This window comes from Schistocerca serialis, chromosome 3, assembly GCF_023864345.2.
Source record: "Schistocerca serialis cubense isolate TAMUIC-IGC-003099 chromosome 3, iqSchSeri2.2, whole genome shotgun sequence".
Taxonomy (NCBI): domain Eukaryota; kingdom Metazoa; phylum Arthropoda; class Insecta; order Orthoptera; family Acrididae; genus Schistocerca; species Schistocerca serialis.
In genome coordinates this window covers 772,437,954-772,458,259 of record NC_064640.1, presented here as the reverse complement: position 1 = coordinate 772,458,259, position 20,306 = coordinate 772,437,954, and the positions used below count along the sequence as shown (strand labels likewise).

The 20,306-nt window shown below is 36.6% G+C and overlaps 1 protein-coding gene across 1 annotated transcript in view; it reads left to right on the top strand.

Annotated features, from left to right (window-relative positions):
• The window catches only part of LOC126470614 (uncharacterized), a 208,736-nt gene that overhangs the window by 17,668 nt on the left and 170,762 nt on the right, over positions 1-20,306 (top strand). Inside the window, exons 3-7 of the mRNA XM_050098568.1 lie at positions 243-515; positions 676-898; positions 9,967-10,202; positions 17,587-17,703; positions 18,176-18,400. Coding sequence (XP_049954525.1) covers positions 243-515; positions 676-898; positions 9,967-10,202; positions 17,587-17,703; positions 18,176-18,400 — 1,074 coding nt within the window. The remainder of the gene's footprint in view (positions 1-242; positions 516-675; positions 899-9,966; positions 10,203-17,586; positions 17,704-18,175; positions 18,401-20,306) is intronic.

Genomic DNA, 20,306 nt, shown 5'->3' with positions numbered 1-20,306 from the left:
CCATTTTGTGATGACTAGGTGTTAAAAGTTCAGTTATGGTTCATATGTGCTTTCTAACCACTTCATGGAAAGTGTGTTAAAAGTGTGGTAACCTTTAGATTCATTGGTTCATAAATGATTTTTTTTTCAAATATTTCACTTCTGTATTACGAGGATTGATTGTTCACTTTGTTTTTGAAGTAGGAGCTAGTTTTTAAATTCTCGAGTAACTTAGCCTTAATCTTGAATTTCATTACCCGAAGGTTCAGCGCCAAATTGTGCTTAATCGCCAAAACAATAAGACTCAGACAAGAGTTATTTCACTACTTCAAGGCAACACATCACTGTTGAGACAAACATCGTCCAGTTCAAGTACAAGTACGACAACCAGCAGCAGCAGTGGCAGTACACAATTGCGGCTTCCTAGTACAGTCCTGGTCAAGCTTGCTTCCCAACAGTCTGGATCGGGCTCCATTCTCTCCACCTCCAGTTCTGGATCTGCCAGTAGCTCACAAACTGCTACTGCAACGAAGAAGGTTGGTTGTTTATATTCAGTAAACTACATTAGTAAAATAATAATCTACCAGTTATGTGACTGAGTCTAGACTTTGATATGCATTCTGTAGTCTTACTGTCTTCTAAATCTAGTCATCTCGACGTCTACAAGGGTTTCATTAATCAGAGCAATGACTTCAGGTTTATGAATTGCTGCGAGTGCACAAAGAAGCAACGGCAGCAGGATCTCGTGCAATGTCTCGCAGCAGCTCACGTGCACCCGTACATATGATGACACCCTCAGTGTCTATTGCACCTGTCGTGTCGGGCCGGCAGCAGTCAGGAACTGACACAGAGGCTGATGACGATTCAGATCGTGAGGAGACAGCTATACGCAAGGTCTCTGGCAAACCGAAAGGTAAAGGTGAGTGTTGTGTCAACATTTGTTTATAAACTAGATCTGTGCATTTCAGAAAAGAATATATATTAATAAGGTTATATAAATTGTCAATTACATTTTTACTTTGATTTCAGAAGCCTTTGTCCTTTTGACAGCTTATTTGATTGAAATGCATTAAGATTATTTTAGAAACATATTATGTGATTGAGGACTCACCAGCATGTAGTTGATCAGCATCAATATTTTCCTTCCAAAATGAAGTATTTGTGGGGTGGCCACTCAACCTGGAAACCAGGAAAACTGGGAAATACCAAAGAATTGTAAATCAGGGCTTTTTCACATATTTCTGGGATTTTAGTTTGTAGTTTTAGAAAATGTGCTTTTGTAATTTCATACAGATCTCATGTAAAAGATGCTAAACAATGTTCACGTTACATGGCTCATCAAGACAGATTTTTCTGAGTGGCAAATGGAAGTACTCTGTGCATGTGAGCCTTCCAACCATATCACATCATATGAAGCAAAGTATTTGCTCTGCAGTGTGGCTGGCATCTGTTAATTTTTTGAACCAGGTGACATGACAGTATGCCCAATGTATGCACTTTGCAAAACCTTTGTTAGTGGTCTGTGCTTCATTATTTCACATCACCATTTTCTTTTCAGTCTATGTTGAAAGATAAGTTTCGAATTTCAGTTTTTTTTTGTGTACTTGGTACTTAGACTTTGAAATACTGGAAAAAAATAGGTCTGCGTGAGATATCTCAGGTTACAGTGCTTTTAATCATTGGTACCTGTGGATTACACACACTACATAATACTTTTAAAGAAGGCTTTCAAAACACTGCTTGGAATACAACAGAGTTTTTATGAGTATCATATTATTTATTCGAGGATCTGTCAGCAAGAAGAACTGATTAAATTAACTCCACTGGTTCCAAAACATTTCCATTTAGGTTGTGCTCAGTGAAGTGGCTGGAAATGTAAATGTAGCTGAGTGAGCTATTTTTATCTTGTCAAATTTATCAGTGTCTGTTACAGATTTTCAGAATCAAAAAGTGTCAGAGACTAGTCATAGTTTTATACTAGTTTCCGAGCAAATCCAAGTTAAATTACTTGCAACAAAATTCACACTTTTTATATCTGTTGCTTCACACCTTGAACCATTTTTAAGAGAAAATTCAAACGGATTTGTCATTAGCTTCATTTCTTTATGGTGTATTGGCAAATGTTGTGAAGATTTTTATGGAATGTATCATAAAAGAAAGTGTTTTGAACAGCGTATCTTCTTTCCTGTCAACTGACCTGACACAGAAATATAATTTCATTCCTTCAAAAAGTAAAATAAGGTTAAAGGCATCACTAATTTACATATGCTGCAGTTCCGAATTAACCGTTTGACCTATATGAAGATACCATTACAGAAGTTATTGTAGAAGTCACCATTAAAATTTCATTTGATGAAGGCAGTCTCATTTTTAGATCCAAATTTGATGGCATTCAAATCAGCAGAAGCAAACACTCATTTAACTTACATCTTCGACTTCTGGTTGAGGAAAAATGGCTTTCTGGAATGCAGGCTGCTAATGCTAAGCAAAGAGTTTATTTCACTAACAAGAACAAAAGAAGAAATGCCCCTGCACAAACAAAAGGAAAGTAGAATGGATCATCACTGGATCAAACTTTTAAGCTCATTTGGAGAAGAGGAATTTTCTGATTTCAGATCTTTGGCTAGATATATCTGTACTTTCTCATGAGCATGCATCATTGGGACGGTTTTTCTTTTTCTTTCTCTCTCTCTCTCTCTCTCTCTCTCTCTCTTTTTTTTTTTTGTGAATTCAGAATGCATCATAGAACATGAAAAAGAAAACATGCTGATTGTTCAACAGCATGTCTTGGTGCTATTGTTTCCTCCGGAGGGATAGCAAAAGTTGAAATAATGCAATGGTTGATACATGCAGTGAAAAATGCTCATTCTCATTGTGTGGAGTCACTGGAACACGATATAAAAAAGAGAACAAAAGGTAAAGGCAGAGACACTGAAGAAATTAAATTTCTTACCATGAAAAAGTTATAGATATTTGCAGACACTGAAAGGGAAGTGGCATTTACTGAAGAGTAATTTTAAAATAGTGTTCAAGTTTTTCTTTAAATCAGTGTATGGAGAAGATTATATACACATAACAGAGTTAAATGTGTGTTAATGTTGGTAGTATATTGTTCCATTGAATATTCATTTGTATAACTGTAAAATATAAGGAATTACACTTTCCACATCATCAAACTTGGGATTCAGTTTATTAAATAGCAATTCATAAGAAGTCTTCCAAAAGGCGTGGGAATTTTGGATTTGCTTTATGTTGTAAGTATTTTCTCAGAATTTTTGTATTTAAGTAGTAAGTCATTAGTTAAACATAAAATTTATGTGTACGTCGTTCCTCAGCTGTTTTCACACAGTGAATAGATGTGTTATTTTCAATTGTTATCACAGTTTTTGATGGTCAAGTCAGTTAATTTAATCTTATTTTAGGGATCAGTTCGAAGTGTGTGCATGACATATCTTGTCTGATATGTTTGCTTTACCCAGTGTATTGCAGTTCATTTTGCCATTTCACAGTACACTGACATGTCAATTGGCCTGAGTATGTTAGATATTTTCAGTTATGCATTAACATATAAAATGAGCAGTTTCTTTTTTAAAAGGGAATAAAAATACTGAACAAAGCATGCTCAACATTCAGTTTCCACACCTAGAAAGAAGATGTGAGGAAAAATACAATAAAACTCTGGAAAAGTCCTCAACAAACCAGGGAAATATAATCGGCCAGTAGAGTGGCCACCCTGATTCATTTCCTTATTAGAGTTTAAAGAATTTGGTTGTTTATCTCAATCTCAATATTTTATTCAGATTAATGCAAATTCTTGCATTCAGTGCTTCACAAATGCTGCCAGCAATTACGTTTAATGTATGTTTCTCAGTAGTTTTTGGTGAAAAATCTTCCATCAGACTCTTCTTTTTGTTTCTGTTGTCTGTCTATTCAAAGTCAATATGAAGGAAAGTCGTAGCTCAGTCACAGAATTTCACTACAGACAATATTGCAAAGTACTTATGAATGTAATCAGAAGTGTTAAAACAGTGCCCAGCACTTCAAGAGAACATGGAGCTCTCAGAACAGAATCAGTTATGTGGTATATCAGTTCATAAAGTGGGTGCTTAGCATATTTCATTTCTTTCTTGGGAGAAGGGAACTGTCATTGACTTGCCAGGCAAAGAATTTAATAACCACTTCATGGGAGTAGTTGGGAAGGTAGATGAAAATTTTGTTGGTAATGGTACAGACAGATTTGCATGCAGACACAAAAAAACAAGCAAGAGTGAAATTCAGTCCATTACTAAATTATTTCCTGTAGGACAATGACTCAAATGACTCTGGCAAAATATTGAACACACTTATGATTGTGACAAAAAATAAAACACGTACAGCCGTCATTATGATTTTATTTTATTTTGTTGCTGCCAGTTTCGACGCTTCATTGCGTCATCTTCAGGCTGTTTTGATGCGGTACAGGTTGATACGATCCCCACGCATAACTCATCCGTTGCCAGCATTACTGGATTCGCAGATAATATGAAACTTATGTATCAGCACTCCAACCATCATGAGTTGGTGGTTATGCATGGGTATCGTATCAACCTGTACCGCATCAAAACAGCCTGAAGATATGCAATGAAGCGTCGAAACTGGTAGTGACAAAATAAAATAAAATCATAAGGACGGCTGTAGGTCATGATAGTAAATGGCTGTCATCCCAGAGACGTCATGCTAAAAGGATGGTCATACAAAAACACTTATGATTAGTGCACTGGACATTAGTGCATTATTAAGTCACCTGTGTAACATACCTAATGTATGCAGAATATTTTCAGACTGACTAAAATCTCATTCATAAAGTTGCTTTATAAATAAGCAGAGAGAGAGAGAGAGAGAGAGAGAGAGAGAGAGAGAGAGTAGACAACTACAAACCAGCTTCTTGTGTACTGGTGTTTGAGATAGTTTTTGAGGAGGCAGTATAAAGCAGGGTAACGATGAACCCACATACAAGTAATTTCCAGGCAGGGCTGACAGTTTGGCTTCAGAAAAGGGGCATCAACGGAAACTGTAATTTCTTCTTTTGCATGTGGGACACTTTGGGAGCTCAATGATAAATTGAGGACAGTAGGTATCTTCTTTGATTTAACAAAATCGTTTGATTGTGTGGACCAGTTCATAGTTTCGCAGAAGTTGGAGCATTATGGAATTGGGGGAAACACACACTAACGATGCCTTTCATATATAGCACGTCAGAAGCAAATTTTACTCTCCAGTACAAATAAACAGGCAACAGGTTTGATTGGGTTGTGGCAGTAAAATGGGGGAGGTACTGCAGTTTGTGTTGCTGGTCCACTGCTTTTCTCAGTATATATAAATCTTCTGTCAGTAAATAAAATGTCGTGCGACTAGGGCCTCCCGTTGAGTAGACCGTTCGTCAGGTGAAAGTCTTCCAATTTGATGCAACTTCGGCAACTTGCGCGTTGATGGGGATGAAGTGATGATGATTAGGACAACACAATACCCAATCCCTGAGCGGAGAAAATCTCTGACCCAGCCGGGAATCGAACACGGGCCCTTAGGACTGACATTCTGTCACGCTGACCACTCAGCTACCGGGGGCAGACCTTCTGTCAGTAAACTCAACAGATTCAAAAACGTCTATTTGCGGATTACCCTACTGTCATTGTCAAAGAAGAAGTGGGATATGATGTAAATGTTTGTGGTTGACAGAGAACACAAGGTCACTTTAACTGTAACAAAACACAGTGAACACATTTTCCTGCACAAAACTTTTAACATTCCTACTGCAAAAGAAGAGGAAAAGCTTTCCTAGAAGTATCACATTCAAAATTTTGTTCAGAAATAGTGCTGCTGTCTTCACAATAATATTAGTCTGCACTGTTGTTGGTACTCAAATCTGAAAGCTTGTTTATTTGTCGTACTTTCACTTTATTATGTATGTTGATCTTATGTTTTGGAGAAACTCTGTGCCTTCACAAAGAATATTCTTAGTGGGGAAAAGCGTAGTCAGAATGGTTTCTGGTATGACTTCACAAATTTTCTACACACTGTTTTGGAATTTTAACTCTGCTGTCAGTGTATGTGTAAACTCCTGTTTTATTTGTGCTTAATAATTCACTCAGTAAGCATTAGGCAGTAAAATGATCTGTAGTAAGTTGACACTTTCTTATCCATTGTTCAGACAGGTGTGTAAGGTTTGGAATGTTTTAGCAGAACTAAATTGTGAGTGTGACACCTCATATTTTGAAACAAAACTTGGAAGGCTTCCTTAGGAAACACACCATTTGTTTGGTGCAGTGGTTCCTCAGAGTAATTCAGAACCTTTCATTGTAATTTGTTACTAATTTTGGTATCCTGTTTTTCTTTTTTTTATGAGCATTTTTTATTTATGAAGTGACTCATTCCACACCAGAGTAGCTTTGGCTCATATGGATAGAAATACTTTTTGTCTTTCTTACACATGCTCTGGTATAGTTCATTTGTTTGGAGGTTGTTCAGTAGTTTTCTAGTTATATCATTTTTCAAGTGAAATGGGTATACGTGGATTGAGTGTGTGTATATCCCAGGTTTGTTTGAGACAGCACAAGACTGCAGATTTCAGTTGATTCATACACCCCATATTGAGGTAACTGAAGAAGCAGCTAGGTAGCTATGAAATTTATAGCATGTAAAATTAACACCAATAAATACAGCTAAATGGAAAGGAAAATAGTATTTTGTCATGTTTGTCAGTGGTCTAACCATTGACATGGTCTCGTCATCAGTCTTATAGTCTAGTAGCTCATGGCAGAAAGGTGCACCTATTTTATCCTACTTGTCGTTGTTCTTGACAACTTAACAAAAAATGCTTGCTGCCATAAAGTTTGGATTCAGGAACATATCATGCCCACTCAGTTTCAAACTTGTCATGAAATGTAATGTCTGAAAACTGCCTTATACGACCTAAAACATTTTTATGCATCATTAGCAATATAAATTGTTGATAGAAAACTGTGGCAAGTCTCTAACTGGGACTAACTCAGTCACCAATGTTTCAAAGGTGTCAAACAATGTGTATGGCGCTATCATCTTGCACTCTTTGAAACCTTTGTCTTTTACTTCATTTCCATCATATCATTTTAAAAGAATTAGGAAACAAAAATTTTGTGGGACCTGGAAAGTCAGCAAAGCTGTAAGTGGAAATGCACATGCCATGTTTTTTTATTCCAGTTTTTATTTATATAGATGTTGTTTTACAAAAAAACTAGAATAGTAATTTTCACAATAAGTAAACATTTTTGACTTATCTGTAAAAATATGTAATAATTAATTGCTCTCACCCCCACTAGAATCACTCTGATCATTACTAGAACTGCAAAGGCTTTCACTTTCTTCTTTGCATACTGTTTCTGAATCTTCTGCGAAAATATAATTATGAAAAATTAAAGATATGTATGAAACAAATATTCATAACTCTGTTATGTGAAAATATTTACCTAACTGTTGACTGGATTGAATGACAAAATAGTTTATTGAGATCGGTATTTGGTCCCCTCGAACCAGTGGCTTTCATATAAATGATTAACTTCTAGCGATCCATTTTTTAAAGGTGACTGAAGTGTTGGGCTTTTCAAATTAGCATTTCTCCATATACAGTAGATATATGTAGCTCTTTCAATTTGTTGGAAAATCTGAGGTATTAGCATACCAGGTTCTAATTTTGAAACTATCACTGGTACCTCTAAAGCTATACATTTTCAAAAAGGTTGATAATTTTGTTTCATTAATGCAGCTGAGATTTTTGAAACTGTACAGATGGCATACAAAGTTTTCCAGAGTTTCAGAAACTTCAAGTCCCACAGGTAAATGGCCTAGATTTTTTAATGCCATTTGATATTTTTCTGTATTTCTCAATATATTAAAGTGCCTTTTCCCCCTTTTCTGTAAAATACAAGGTTAAAATTACACCCTGTGAATGTGTAAACAGTAGCAAGTGTGCTACAAAACAACTCTTCCTGTTTCTTGTGTAATTTAGTGAAGTTGATGTATCTCTGTATGTTTCTCACACCTATTTCCATTCAAATAGTGGAACTGCTTGTTGTGTTGGCTATGTTACGTAACGTAACTGTAAATAAATTAGTTTCTGAACAACAAATCAAAACACTAGAGTCACTATTAATATTGCATGTGTGATATACAATCCCAGTGTCTGCTTGTTCGTGTGCACTACGTTCAAAATTGTCTAGTACCATTTTTACAATTCATCCTTCAGATACGTGGTATTAATAGGATTTATCATAATTGATTTTGACTCGTTTCGTACCAAGGAATGGTATTATTCATTGTACTCTCAATGATTACTTAAAAAATTAACAAATGCTTCCTTGAATTCAATGTTCCTCAGTTCCATGCTGAAATCTGGAGGACGATTTTGATCAGCTCTGCTGTTATGGCAGTCTTGTAATTAATCCGTTTTGTGAAGACAGTGCTCCATATCTTCTGTGGAAGGCATTTTGTGCCAATAAAAATGATAGTGATACCATTTACCTAATATGACATTATGATTTGTAAAACTATTTGAGAAATAGAACTGAAAGTTTGTTGCACATTTTTCATGTAATGTAAATGAAAAAACCATCAATTAAAGTAACACCAAAGTGGGTGGTGATGTTTTTGTTGATGCCCTTTCTAAGCACTTTACAAGACCATATTTCTCTGTTTTACCCTTTGCCCTGTCTTGCAAACACGCAGACAAAGGTACAGGTATTAATGTTATTGTTAATAGCAATATTACATTGTAAATATTAAAAGATAAAATTATATTAAAATTTATTTCTGAAAGTCAACTAAACTGTAATAGTATCAATTTACTACCTAAAGCGACAGATGAACATTTGTGTGGTACCGGAACTTGAATCTGAATTTCTTGCTTATCACATGCTCAGATAGCCTAAGTGGTAAAGCAACCATTTGCGATAATGGGAAATCCGGGTTCGAGTCCCAGTCCGGGGCTGTTTTCATATGTTGTTTTAAGCAGTACATCTATACATGTTACAGTTACATTGAATTTCAGGAACAAATTTCAATATTTGAAACCGTTGTTCATCATCAAATATAAATATAAAATTATATTAATAATATACATTTGTTTTTATCATAAATATTTTAAACACTTGGAAAAAAGGTATTGCATAAATAAAAATATTAGAAGAAAAAACAGTAAACAATTAGTGCATTGCAAATCGTGCATCATGCATCGTGCACTCATTTTCATTTCCAGCATTTCTAACTCTCTGGGTCCAAAATAATTTTTTTCTAATTTTTTGGGAATAATATGATGAGAAATGAAACGAAAGACAAAGATTTTGAAGTGTGTTAAATGGGTGCACCATATACATTTTCTGACATCTTTGTAATGTTTCTAATGGTGTTGCACCCAGTTAGATACTTACTGACTTCTTCTATCAACAATATATATTGCTAATAATGCATAAAGTTTTAGCTAGAGTCTTTCTTTGTCTTGGGTTTTCCGACTATTAGGGTTTGAGCACTGGATGCCACAATACTGATCCCACCTGCTACAGGTGGGTGAATAAAGATTATTATTTGACCAGTGCTTAAATTTTTCTACCTGTTGTCCAAATTAGGTTGCTGCTTCCCTCTTGTTCTCCAGTTACTACACACCACCTTTTTGAGATATTACAGAAATGTTTTTGACAACTCGGGATTGAGTACAAATGTAATTAATGCAAAACCCAAGTCTGGTAAATATCAACATATATTGGTGCTTAAAATGAATGTTTCTGAGTATACTGTTCACAGAACAAGTTTTCTATATTGTGTTAATGGCTATGTGTAGATTTATGTTTCAAGCTAATTCTGTAAATTTTGAAGGAAAGGTAGTTGTTACTCTCTGATTATCAAGTGACTTGCACATTTTTTGTGCAGTAATCCTTTTGTTCCGTAAGTAATGAGAAATTAATCAAAAGATCTTATTTTCAGATGTTGTTACAATCAGCAGCAGCAGTGATGATGATGATTGCATATTACTATCGGAACCTTCCAGTGGAGATGAAGCAGATCCTGTGGATGATCCTACTAACTCAGGAATGCATACAAATGACCTTTACAATGTTCCTGATGAACAAGGCCGTGTTCTTGTGAATGTGGGGCATCCTTCTACTGAGCCAGATATTTTCCTGGCACCGCAGATTGCCAGAGTCATCAAACCACATCAGGTGTGCAGCTCCAAACCATCTTTGGTTGTTTTATAGCACGTATATGTAAAAAGTATTCGGGAATATTCATTGCTGAAAGTTAGACATGTTTTTCTGTTTATTTAGAATTCTTTTAAAGATAATTAATCAGTAGAATTGTGAGAAACGGAATGTTGTTGGTGAAATGTATGTCACATGAGAATTTGTGAATGTGTGCTTAGAATGGGACATTGTAACGTTGTTTCATCTTTGAATATCTTCGTTACTCAAGAATATTATAATAAAATGAGCATCTGCTCTAGAATAACACTACCAAAACATTCTTATGATACTTGTAGAGTATGTGTTCATTTACAAACTGTGAATGAGATTGTATAACAGCTATACGATTTACTAGTAACATGTGAAAATTTATGTTGTATCAGAACTTGAAATCAAATTTCCCACTTTAAGCGAGCAATCGATTTGAGTGCCTTGACCATCCGAGCATGCCTCCAGGACCGACCCAAACTTCCATATTTTCTACCCATAATGCTCACACACAAATAGTGTGAGTTTCACACACAGATAGACATTATTTTGCTCATCATATTGCCTTGCTTGGCACGAAATACAGTAGGGCAGTGTCTGTATTTTACGGTGTTTGTGTAGTTCACTGCAATCTTCCTTTGGACATGCATGTATGAACATTGCATCAATCTCTACAGACACTGTAAAATTCAGACGCTGCCCTACTGTACTTAAAAAGCAGTTTTAAAACCAACTTTCAGATGTCCATGCAGTAGAACACTCTGTTTCCAAACCAACTTTTAATAAATTCACAGCTTTAGCAAATGTTTGTATCATCAAAATAAAAACATCACATAAACACACAAGATTCACAAATAATTCAAAAGTTGTTTTTATAGCAAAACTGCTTACAGTTAAGTGCACACAAAAATCCTTCAGTAAAGGTCATATAAGACACTGTTAATCTCTTACCCTGTTTCTTACAGAATTGCTAAACGCAAAGAACTCCATGTAACAGGGAAAACTATTACCTTTCATGCAGCTATTGACTCAATATTGACAATGTTTGATAACTCTTCTTCCAACAGTAAAATGAATATACCATTCTCCTATGACAGTCAGTGCAAGATTTTCATTGTTTTCAGAAGATTTATGTCAGCTGTTGACTTAGAAGTTAAGCAACAGTTGCTGTCGCTCTCAAGTGCATGAGGTGACATGTTCTTAATTACATTCTTTTGATAAGACATTTGTTTTACTTATGAGAGCTGTGTGTGAAGAGAGTTTTGGTTCCGTTGGTCTACTCCAAAAACAACTGCTGAAACAGTTTTATGTACTTTCAATACAGAAAGTCCAATATTTTGCGATAAATATATTGGAATTTGTGTAGATAGTGCTCACACAGTATCTTTGGTTTGTACTGGTTACAACTAAAAGACAAAGCTGTGGCTCAGGAAACTTTTAAGCACTCGCTGTATGATGAATTGGAAGGCTTTTTCAGCAAAAGAACTCGGTTAATCCATACATGCAGGGATACAGACTAGGGAGAGGTTTGTGAACACGAAACAAAGCTTCTGAAACTGGGAGTGTTTAAGATCCTATTTGAACAAGTGGGTGTTAAATACCTCACCTCCTACTCCGATTTTAGATACCTTTTCAAAAGGCAAGGTATTAAAGTGTGTTTATGTGTAGGCAATGTGTGTTCTTTTTCATGAGGGGAAGACCACTCTGTAAAAGTTTCAAGAATATTGATTTTTGATTAAAATGATCTATCTTACTATAACCTCAGCATGTAACTTTGTCACTTTTGGGGGAAAAACATCTGTGTTCAAAATGACATTTTGGATATTTTGCCTACTCTTGTCCATTGTTTTCAGTGTATTTGAAAAATTGCTTTCCTGATCATCTAGTGGTGTTAAAAATTCATGATATTGGATTTCCAGTCTATTACATTATTTTTCTTCGCCCTTTTCCCCGTTTCTACACAGGGTCAGCATTGTTACACAGGTTTCGGTAATGTCAGTACAGTTGGATACAGGAAGTTCATTCTGACACTCTGACACTACCACTCTCCCCAGGGCAGAATTTGTGTACCCCATGTGTCTGCATCTAGAGTACATTTTGTGTTCAAGAGTGAGAATGTTTTCTAAATGTTTGTGTAGCATGATATGAGGTGAGACAGGGCTACCAACTTAATGTTTACCTAGTTGGATGTGGAAAACTGCCTAAAAACTGCACCCAGGGTGACCGGCTCACCAGCCCTCATCAATAATCTGCGTGACAGATTCGCTCTGGGGCAGACTTGTCTCCCCGAAGTCTACAAATATGTTATTTTGTTGCTACACATATTAGCTAGAAAATGTTTCTGACTACATCTATGAACATATGTGCCAAACAACTGATAAATTTTAATGACTGCCACCGCCCCCCCCCCCCCCCCCCCCCCACACACACACACACACAATGTACTCAGTCAGGTGTAAGTGTGGGCAGGAGTTGCAGATTCAGAAAGCTTGGAAACCTCTGCCATATTGGGAATCTTCCACCAACAGTTAACATCAGTAGAGCAGATGCTCTGCCAAAGTATTGCAAAGTTTAATTGGCACTATTATTTTTTTTTTTTTTTTTTTAGAAAGTTCCAGTTCCTTGCATCATCCAATCTCAGCTTCCACAAGCCTATTCAAAATCACCAGGAGATCTAGTGCATGCAGGAGAAAGTGTTCACAAGGAATAGAATATTGTGGAGTCTTCTTTTTGGTACACTCCACTCTTCCTGTAATGGGGTTTACTATTTTGGACGATATTTAAATTGAGGGTTATCTTTTTAATAATGGATTATTAACCATTTCATTGTCAATTTTATTTTTCTGTTGAGTACTTTTCTACTGTAGCTACTTCTTGGTATGACCTAATATTGTACATAATTTCAGGGCTGCAGTGGTACTGAGTCCTTGGGGGAAGTTCGGATATTTTTGTTCGAAATATATGCAGTCTAGTGGTAATATTTTGAGAAATATCAACTCTCACTTATGGCAAAATATAATCCACAAAGTATGGTAAACAAAATGCAATGTAAAAAAAGTCATGTATATAATAATGCAAAATAGTTGCTGGACATTGTGCATATGGTCCTCAATCTTGTCTCCATTTGTTGTTTGGAGTACCTCACACATCTCCATCTGGTATTGCCTACAACTGGTTAATGATCTCCAACATTTAATAAAAGTTTTGGAGGTGCAATTCTTCAACCAGACATACTCTTGTTTTTGTGTAGGCATTGGCCTTAACCCTCATTATAATCTGCTCAGCAAGAGGAGTGAGATATTCTGCAAATCTAAAACAGAAATCGGCAGAACTTTTTTTTTTTTTTTTTTTTTTTTTAAAGAAAAGGCTTTCCTTTACCATCTTTTGTGACACTGATAAAATTTGTGTATGTGTTGTTGACGTCATCTGCGATGTTGACACTACAAATAGTTTTAATATTGAATCCATCTTTACATAGTACTATGGAATTCTGTTCTAGCAATAATTTGTAACTACCTTGTGGTACTTATTTGTCTCTCTCTGGTAGTGAAATGGTCAAGACTTTGATTCCATTAGGGTGCTTCTTACAGAGTTGTGCTCTGTACTGGATTCAACAGGTAACTCCATCAGTAATTCACTAGAGTTAGTACAAGCCTTAGTGCAGGTGCTAGAGGCAAGCTTCTGTGGCTTAGTTAGTGGAAAATGAAAAGTTTAGATTAAAGGTCAAGTCCAGCATGCATTTTTAAAATATCAACCCTTGACAGACTGACTTTCACATAACTTTCAGAACCAGAGTGTAAGTAATGTCCATATTTTATACTAAATTTAGAAAAGAGGAAAACGAAAGAGGAAAAGTGAGCAGTCACTGTAAATGAATTCAAGATTTCAGTGGAAACTGGAATTGAGCTCTTCTTCCTTCATGTAGACACATGATTAAAAGGGTAACAAAAAGCAGTGCATTATGATCATAATGTCACACTTGTGTACAGTGCACAGTGCAGTGCCACAAAGATGCCGTTTGGACATTATTTTGCAGGGTAGAAGCCACAAATGCTTGGAAGCATGTCTCGACACAGACCACAGTCTCAACATCATTGAGCATATTATGAAGTGTTATTCCAATGCTTTGGAAACCATTCCAAGAGGAACGAAATATTCATTGTAGGTATGTACAAGGTTGACTGAGTAACTGATGCACAGCTAGACTCATGTATGGTCTTACTTGACTGCCGAAATCCTATGATGCTAGCAATTTCATTGTCCTAATAGGCTCAGAAGTTACACTTTCCCAATAAACTGTGTATCTAATTTTCTGAGCAATGGTCTCTATGCGAGACACGTAATAAGGTGTGCCTCGTTTGTGGCAATACAAACATGAGTCAGTTTGTTATGGAGTCAACAATACCAAGACTGGTCTGTGATTGAGTGGAAGAATATATATCTTTGTTAGTGTTCAGAAGAATCTTTTAATGCTCATAGGGTTAGTGTGATGTAATGCAACCAAATGTGTTAGGATGAAACTTCACGGGTTGGTAGGTTGTGTGATGTTATTTGAGTGATTACTAAATCAGTCAAATTTGCGAAGTACATGGCAGTATGAGCCCGCTTATCACTATGACGTTGCACATCCTCTGGCCTGGGTGTATGCCATTGTATGATCTCATGAGGCAAGCTGGCTCACAGCTGTTGTAATTGGCCTTTGATATAATAGATACAAGCAGTCGGACAGAGTTGACGTCCGAGCTGGTCCCGCATGTTCTAGTGACGAAAGATTTGTGGATCTTGCTGGCCATGGGAGTACCTCAACATCACACGTACAGTTCACAGAGATATGTGCCATATGTAGACAAGCATTGTTTTGTTGAAAAAATGACACCAAAATACTGTCACATGAGAGGCAACACATGAGGATGCAGGATGTTTGCGATCTACTGTTGTGCTGTCGAAGTTCCCTCAGTCACTGCCAGCCATGACCTGAAGTCATAACCACAGGTGAACCACTCTTTCCTAAAATTCTCCCAATAAACCGAATTCAACCATTTGCCTTCCCTACCACAGTTCTCACAAGCTTGTTCCACCTCATTTTGCTTTGCAGTGTTATGCCCAGATATTTAAATGACTTGACACTGTCAAGCAGTACACTAGCAATACTGTATCCGAACATTCAGGTTTGACCTTCCTATTTTTCCACATTTAGGGCTTGCTGCCATTCATCACACCAACTGGAAATTTTGCCTAAGTCGTCTTGTACCTTCCTACAGTCACTCAACTTCAACACCTTACCGTACACTGTGGCATCACCATCAAAAAACTGCAGATTGCTGCCCACCCCGTCTGCCAAATCATTTATATATATATGCAGCAATCCTATCATACTTCCCTGGGGCACTCTTGACAGTACCCTTATCCCCGAAGATCCATCGCCATCGAGGACAACATACTGGATTGTGTTGTTTAAGAAGCTACTCACATATCTGTGAACTTATTCTATATGCTCGTACCTTTGTTAGCAGCCTGCAGTGGGGCACCGTCTTGAATGCTTTCCGGAAATGTAGAAATATGCAAGCTGCCTGTTGCCCTTCATCCTGCAGTATCTCATGTGAGAAAAGAGCAAGCTGAGTTTTGCTCGAGCAATGCTTTCTAAAACCATGCTGATTGGTGGACATAAGCTTCTCAGCCTTAAGAAAGTTTATCATATTCGAACTAAGAATATGTTCAAGGATTCTGCAGCAAAATGAAGTTAGGGATATTGTTCTGTCTAACTTAAAGGGAAACTCTTATTACTGTTAATAATATTATCAGATAATTGAACTTCAATAGATTCCCTTAGAACACACTCCCAATAGTGGGAAGCAGGAGTGATCATTTACGTCCCATTACACATTGTCTCATGTTCCTCATTAAGACAGTGTTCTGCCACTGCAGATTTCTCTTGCTGGAATAAACGAGTGTGGCAATGTTGTTCTACACATCAGTCTTGAATAGTGGGGATAATTTGGCAAATATAAGCCATCCCACAATGACAAGGTAGTTTGTATACTCCAGATTTCCTCCATCCCAAGTCATCCTTTACTGATTGAAAAAGGACTCTTATCATAGCTGATGGCGTAAAATTACCTTCGATGCCATATCTTCTTAAAACTCTTGAAATTTTTGAGGATATAATCTCGGCAAACATTAAAATCTGTTGCTATCTTGCCTTTTACTTGTTCCTTCTACTAGTGCACTACTATTTCACTTACGCTTGATGGCAGCAGTTTTGCTGCTTGCGCATGCAAGGTGTGCCAACTGCGGTGTATAAGGGAGCCACTGATCCTGTAGGAAACTCAGTTCCGGCGAGATTGTGCATCAGTGTACTGACTTGAAGATGGTGGCCAGTTGGTTCGTTGAAATATTGTGTCAAGATGACTAAAGTATCTGGCTGCATATCCAAGAAGAGTAGTCACTATGCTGAGAAAGTCTATGTAATAACAATATTCCATGTAGACTGTATATCCCTGTGTAGGGTTCATAGAGGAGTTCTGCATTCTGTTGCAAAGGTCTCTTAACAGGCTGTTGGCAGATGCCAAGCAGAAAATTGTAAATCCCCAGATATTCAAAACCAAAGTAGTAATGTACCTTATTAGCTCCGTGTCCTATAATGCTTTAACTTGGTAGAGGGGGAGTAAATTCCACTTAACACCAATGTTTCTATTATATAGGCTGTAATTTTACCCACTGGACTCTTATTTGGCAGAATGACAGATTGAATCCCCATCTGGCCAGTCATATGTAGGTTTTATGCAATGTTCCTAAACCAACCAAGGCATATTCTGTCAGGATGATCCCTTTGAAAGGGCACAGCCCATTTCCTTCCCTAGTCCAAGCTTGTGCTCTGTCTCTGATGACGTCATTGTTTGAGATGTTAAACCTTAAGCTTCCATTGCATTCCTATTAATTTTACCAGTTGTGTGTAAAAGTACATAAGTTCTTATATGTAGTGTTAGATAAAAACAATAGCCAAATAATGTTAAAGTTATCGATTTTCTGGTTATGGAGTAATCTTGAAATAATTTACATAATAGTGTTTATGTGTGTGTGTGTGTGTGGGGGGGGGGGGGGGGGGAGGTATGTGCAAGCATGTTTTGCTACTAGTCATAATTGTTGTGTACTATACTTCATGGAAACAGGCTTCAGTGGTTACTATTTACAATTAATTTATAAATGGACTCATTCCATAAACAGATGAATGACTAATCTGATCATTGAGGGCACATTGAACCCTAATCTTCCTTACATGCAAATGTGCTACACATCAGTCTGTACAGCATTCTTGTATTGCATCATGTTTCAGTTCATATAATTGCTATCAAATGCTCTTTTTCTCCTGTTTCAGATTGGTGGTGTGAGATTCTTGTATGACAATGTTGTTGAATCTCTTGATCGCTTTAATACATCAACTGGATTTGGTTGTATATTGGCACATTCAATGGGTCTTGGAAAGACATTACAGGTATATCTTCATCCTAATTTGCTCCATTTATAAATTTCACTATGTGTTGATTAACATTATTAATTCCAAATATAAAACCTCTATGTAATGTGCTTTGCAATGCACAAATATATATTTGGAAAATTATAGTCACAGAAACACTTTTCCACATTGCAGATGGCATTATTTTTATGTGATTATGGTGGGCACTATTTGAGTGTGTTTTTTAGATTTCTTGAGAATATTTACAACAGCTTGTAAAATCGGAACACACATTTCTTTCCTCAAAGTGTTCACGATACCATCCTCAAACAATAATATATTGACTACTCTTCCTTGTACTTAAAAATGCGGTTTAAACACTGCAATAAATAACTAATAGAATGAATGTGAATAGAAATAATATCTGGCAAAACCATGACAGGATTTTAATTCAAATAGTCATACTAAAATGAATTATTATTCTTGAAAAACATTTTCTTGTACATGACAGGTGGTTTCATTCTGTGACGTATTCCTACGACACACTGATGCGCGAACAGTACTGTGCATCATGCCAATTAATACTCTGCAAAACTGGTTGGCCGAGTTCAACATGTGGCTGCCAGAAAAGGATCCAGAAAATTCCCCGTTGGCTGTTCATGGAGAAGTTAGAACCAGAAACTTCCCGTTACATGTTCTGAATGACTCTCATAAATCAATGGTAGCTCGCAGCAAGGTGAGTTTTCATGACTGTTATTCTGGCCTGCTGTGGATAACTTACTCTACTTTCAAACTGCAGTAACGTATTCAGATGGTAGCGGAGTGTGTGCCAGGTGAGTGATTAAATACAGGTAATCGGCTTACCAGTATATGTCGGCAAAATGTGATGCTGTATTAATATCTGACTGTAATCAGTGGCAGAATCAGGTCTTTGTTTTCATTTCTTTGTCAGAATTTTGGGATTAAATTTCAAATTTTTGTATAATTTGAAGAAAAGATTATCATCCAATGGCATCTACTATTTTGTGCTCATTATCAGCTTTGGTCATGTGAATAAACTATACTTTATAAGTAATACTTTAACTTTGACATTCTGGTCCAAGCCTCAGTCATTTGCACACGAGGTATGCTTGCTTGTGTGAATGAATGTGTGTGTGTGGTTCTCTTTCTTTTTCTAATGAGGGCTGTGGCTGAAAGCTGATTTGTAAGTGTCTTTTAATTGTGCCTGTCAGCAACTTAACATGTCTGCTTTACAGTAAGTAGCAGTCTGTCTCTTCCTTACATTGTTAAATTATGTTTTAAACCATATATCTGCTGTATTGATGTTTCTGTAAAATATAAAGTTGGATTTCTGATGACAACACTGTTTCTCTGCCTATGACTATGGAGTAGCTTATTTTGATGTTACCCTGTTGTATGGACTTTGGTATTCTTTGCTGTGCTTTATAAAATGGGCATACCGTTCTTACGTATTCCTACCAGTTGTGTATATCTTCAATCTAGTGAGGTCTGTATGACATCTCTCGCTGCATGTTACTGTTTTTTCTAGTTTAGCCACTACCTCAAGCAAAAGTTGACTAATGTATGCTGTAGCATAACAGAAAAATGGTCACATTTTAACTTGAGAAATGTAGTTTGTTTACTGTTTTTAAGTTTTTCTTGTGCTCTACAGCTAATTGATTGGGACTGAGATTTTATTTTCGGTAGAATGTGCTATGGGTGACTTTGTGCTCAAATATGATTATGTAATGGCTTCTGTGCTGGTCTGAGTCAGTCATTTTTTAAATAAGGTTAATTTCATTTCTTCTCTAGATGTTTGACAATGCACTGAAGTTGTGTGTTGTGTAACTAGTATGATCTGGCTTACAAACACATGAAAACTGTAAACAATGGACATACTTGTTTCACTATGTAGCATGCTGTACTAACCGTTTTGGTGCTTCCTCTGTCTGCTACTGATTGTGAGCAATTACATTCTAGCAGTCTTCGCTGTCATAAGTAAGTTCACCTGTTTCCTGGATTTTACGGGTAGGCATTTTGTATTGGAATCATTCAACTTAATGATTATATTCCCTAGCTTTCATGCACATCATTGATGAAATTTCCCACACTCAGTGGGGCTGGGGGAAGGGGGGGGGGAGGAGATATTCGAAATGAATAAACAATATAAACTGTAGTATTTAATCCAAACACCTCCGAACCATTGCGACAGAGTAAGGCCTAACAGGTTTTTAAAAATGTTATGTGAGCTGTTGGGGAGAGAACTTGCTGAACATGAATTTTAAGATTTCTTAGTTGTTTTTGTATAAAGATTATCTTCGTTCAAAAGTTAAAAAAGTCGTTGCAGTGTGTGTTGTTTCATCTGTAACAGGACTTCAGTGTATGCTTCATTGTCAAGTCGACTTGGATAGACGAGTGATTGATATATAGTGCAACATGCACTTTTATCAGCAAGCTGTCTTTCTCACATGTGTTATATATGAAAACTGATGCCAGTTTTTGAAATATTATGACATGAAGTTACACAATCCTACACTGCATACAGAAGTGGTTTTACATATGTAGCATAAAACTGCATATTCAGATTAATCCAAGCAATTGATGGAAAATAAGGCCATTTGTAACTGCTGCTGATAATCTGT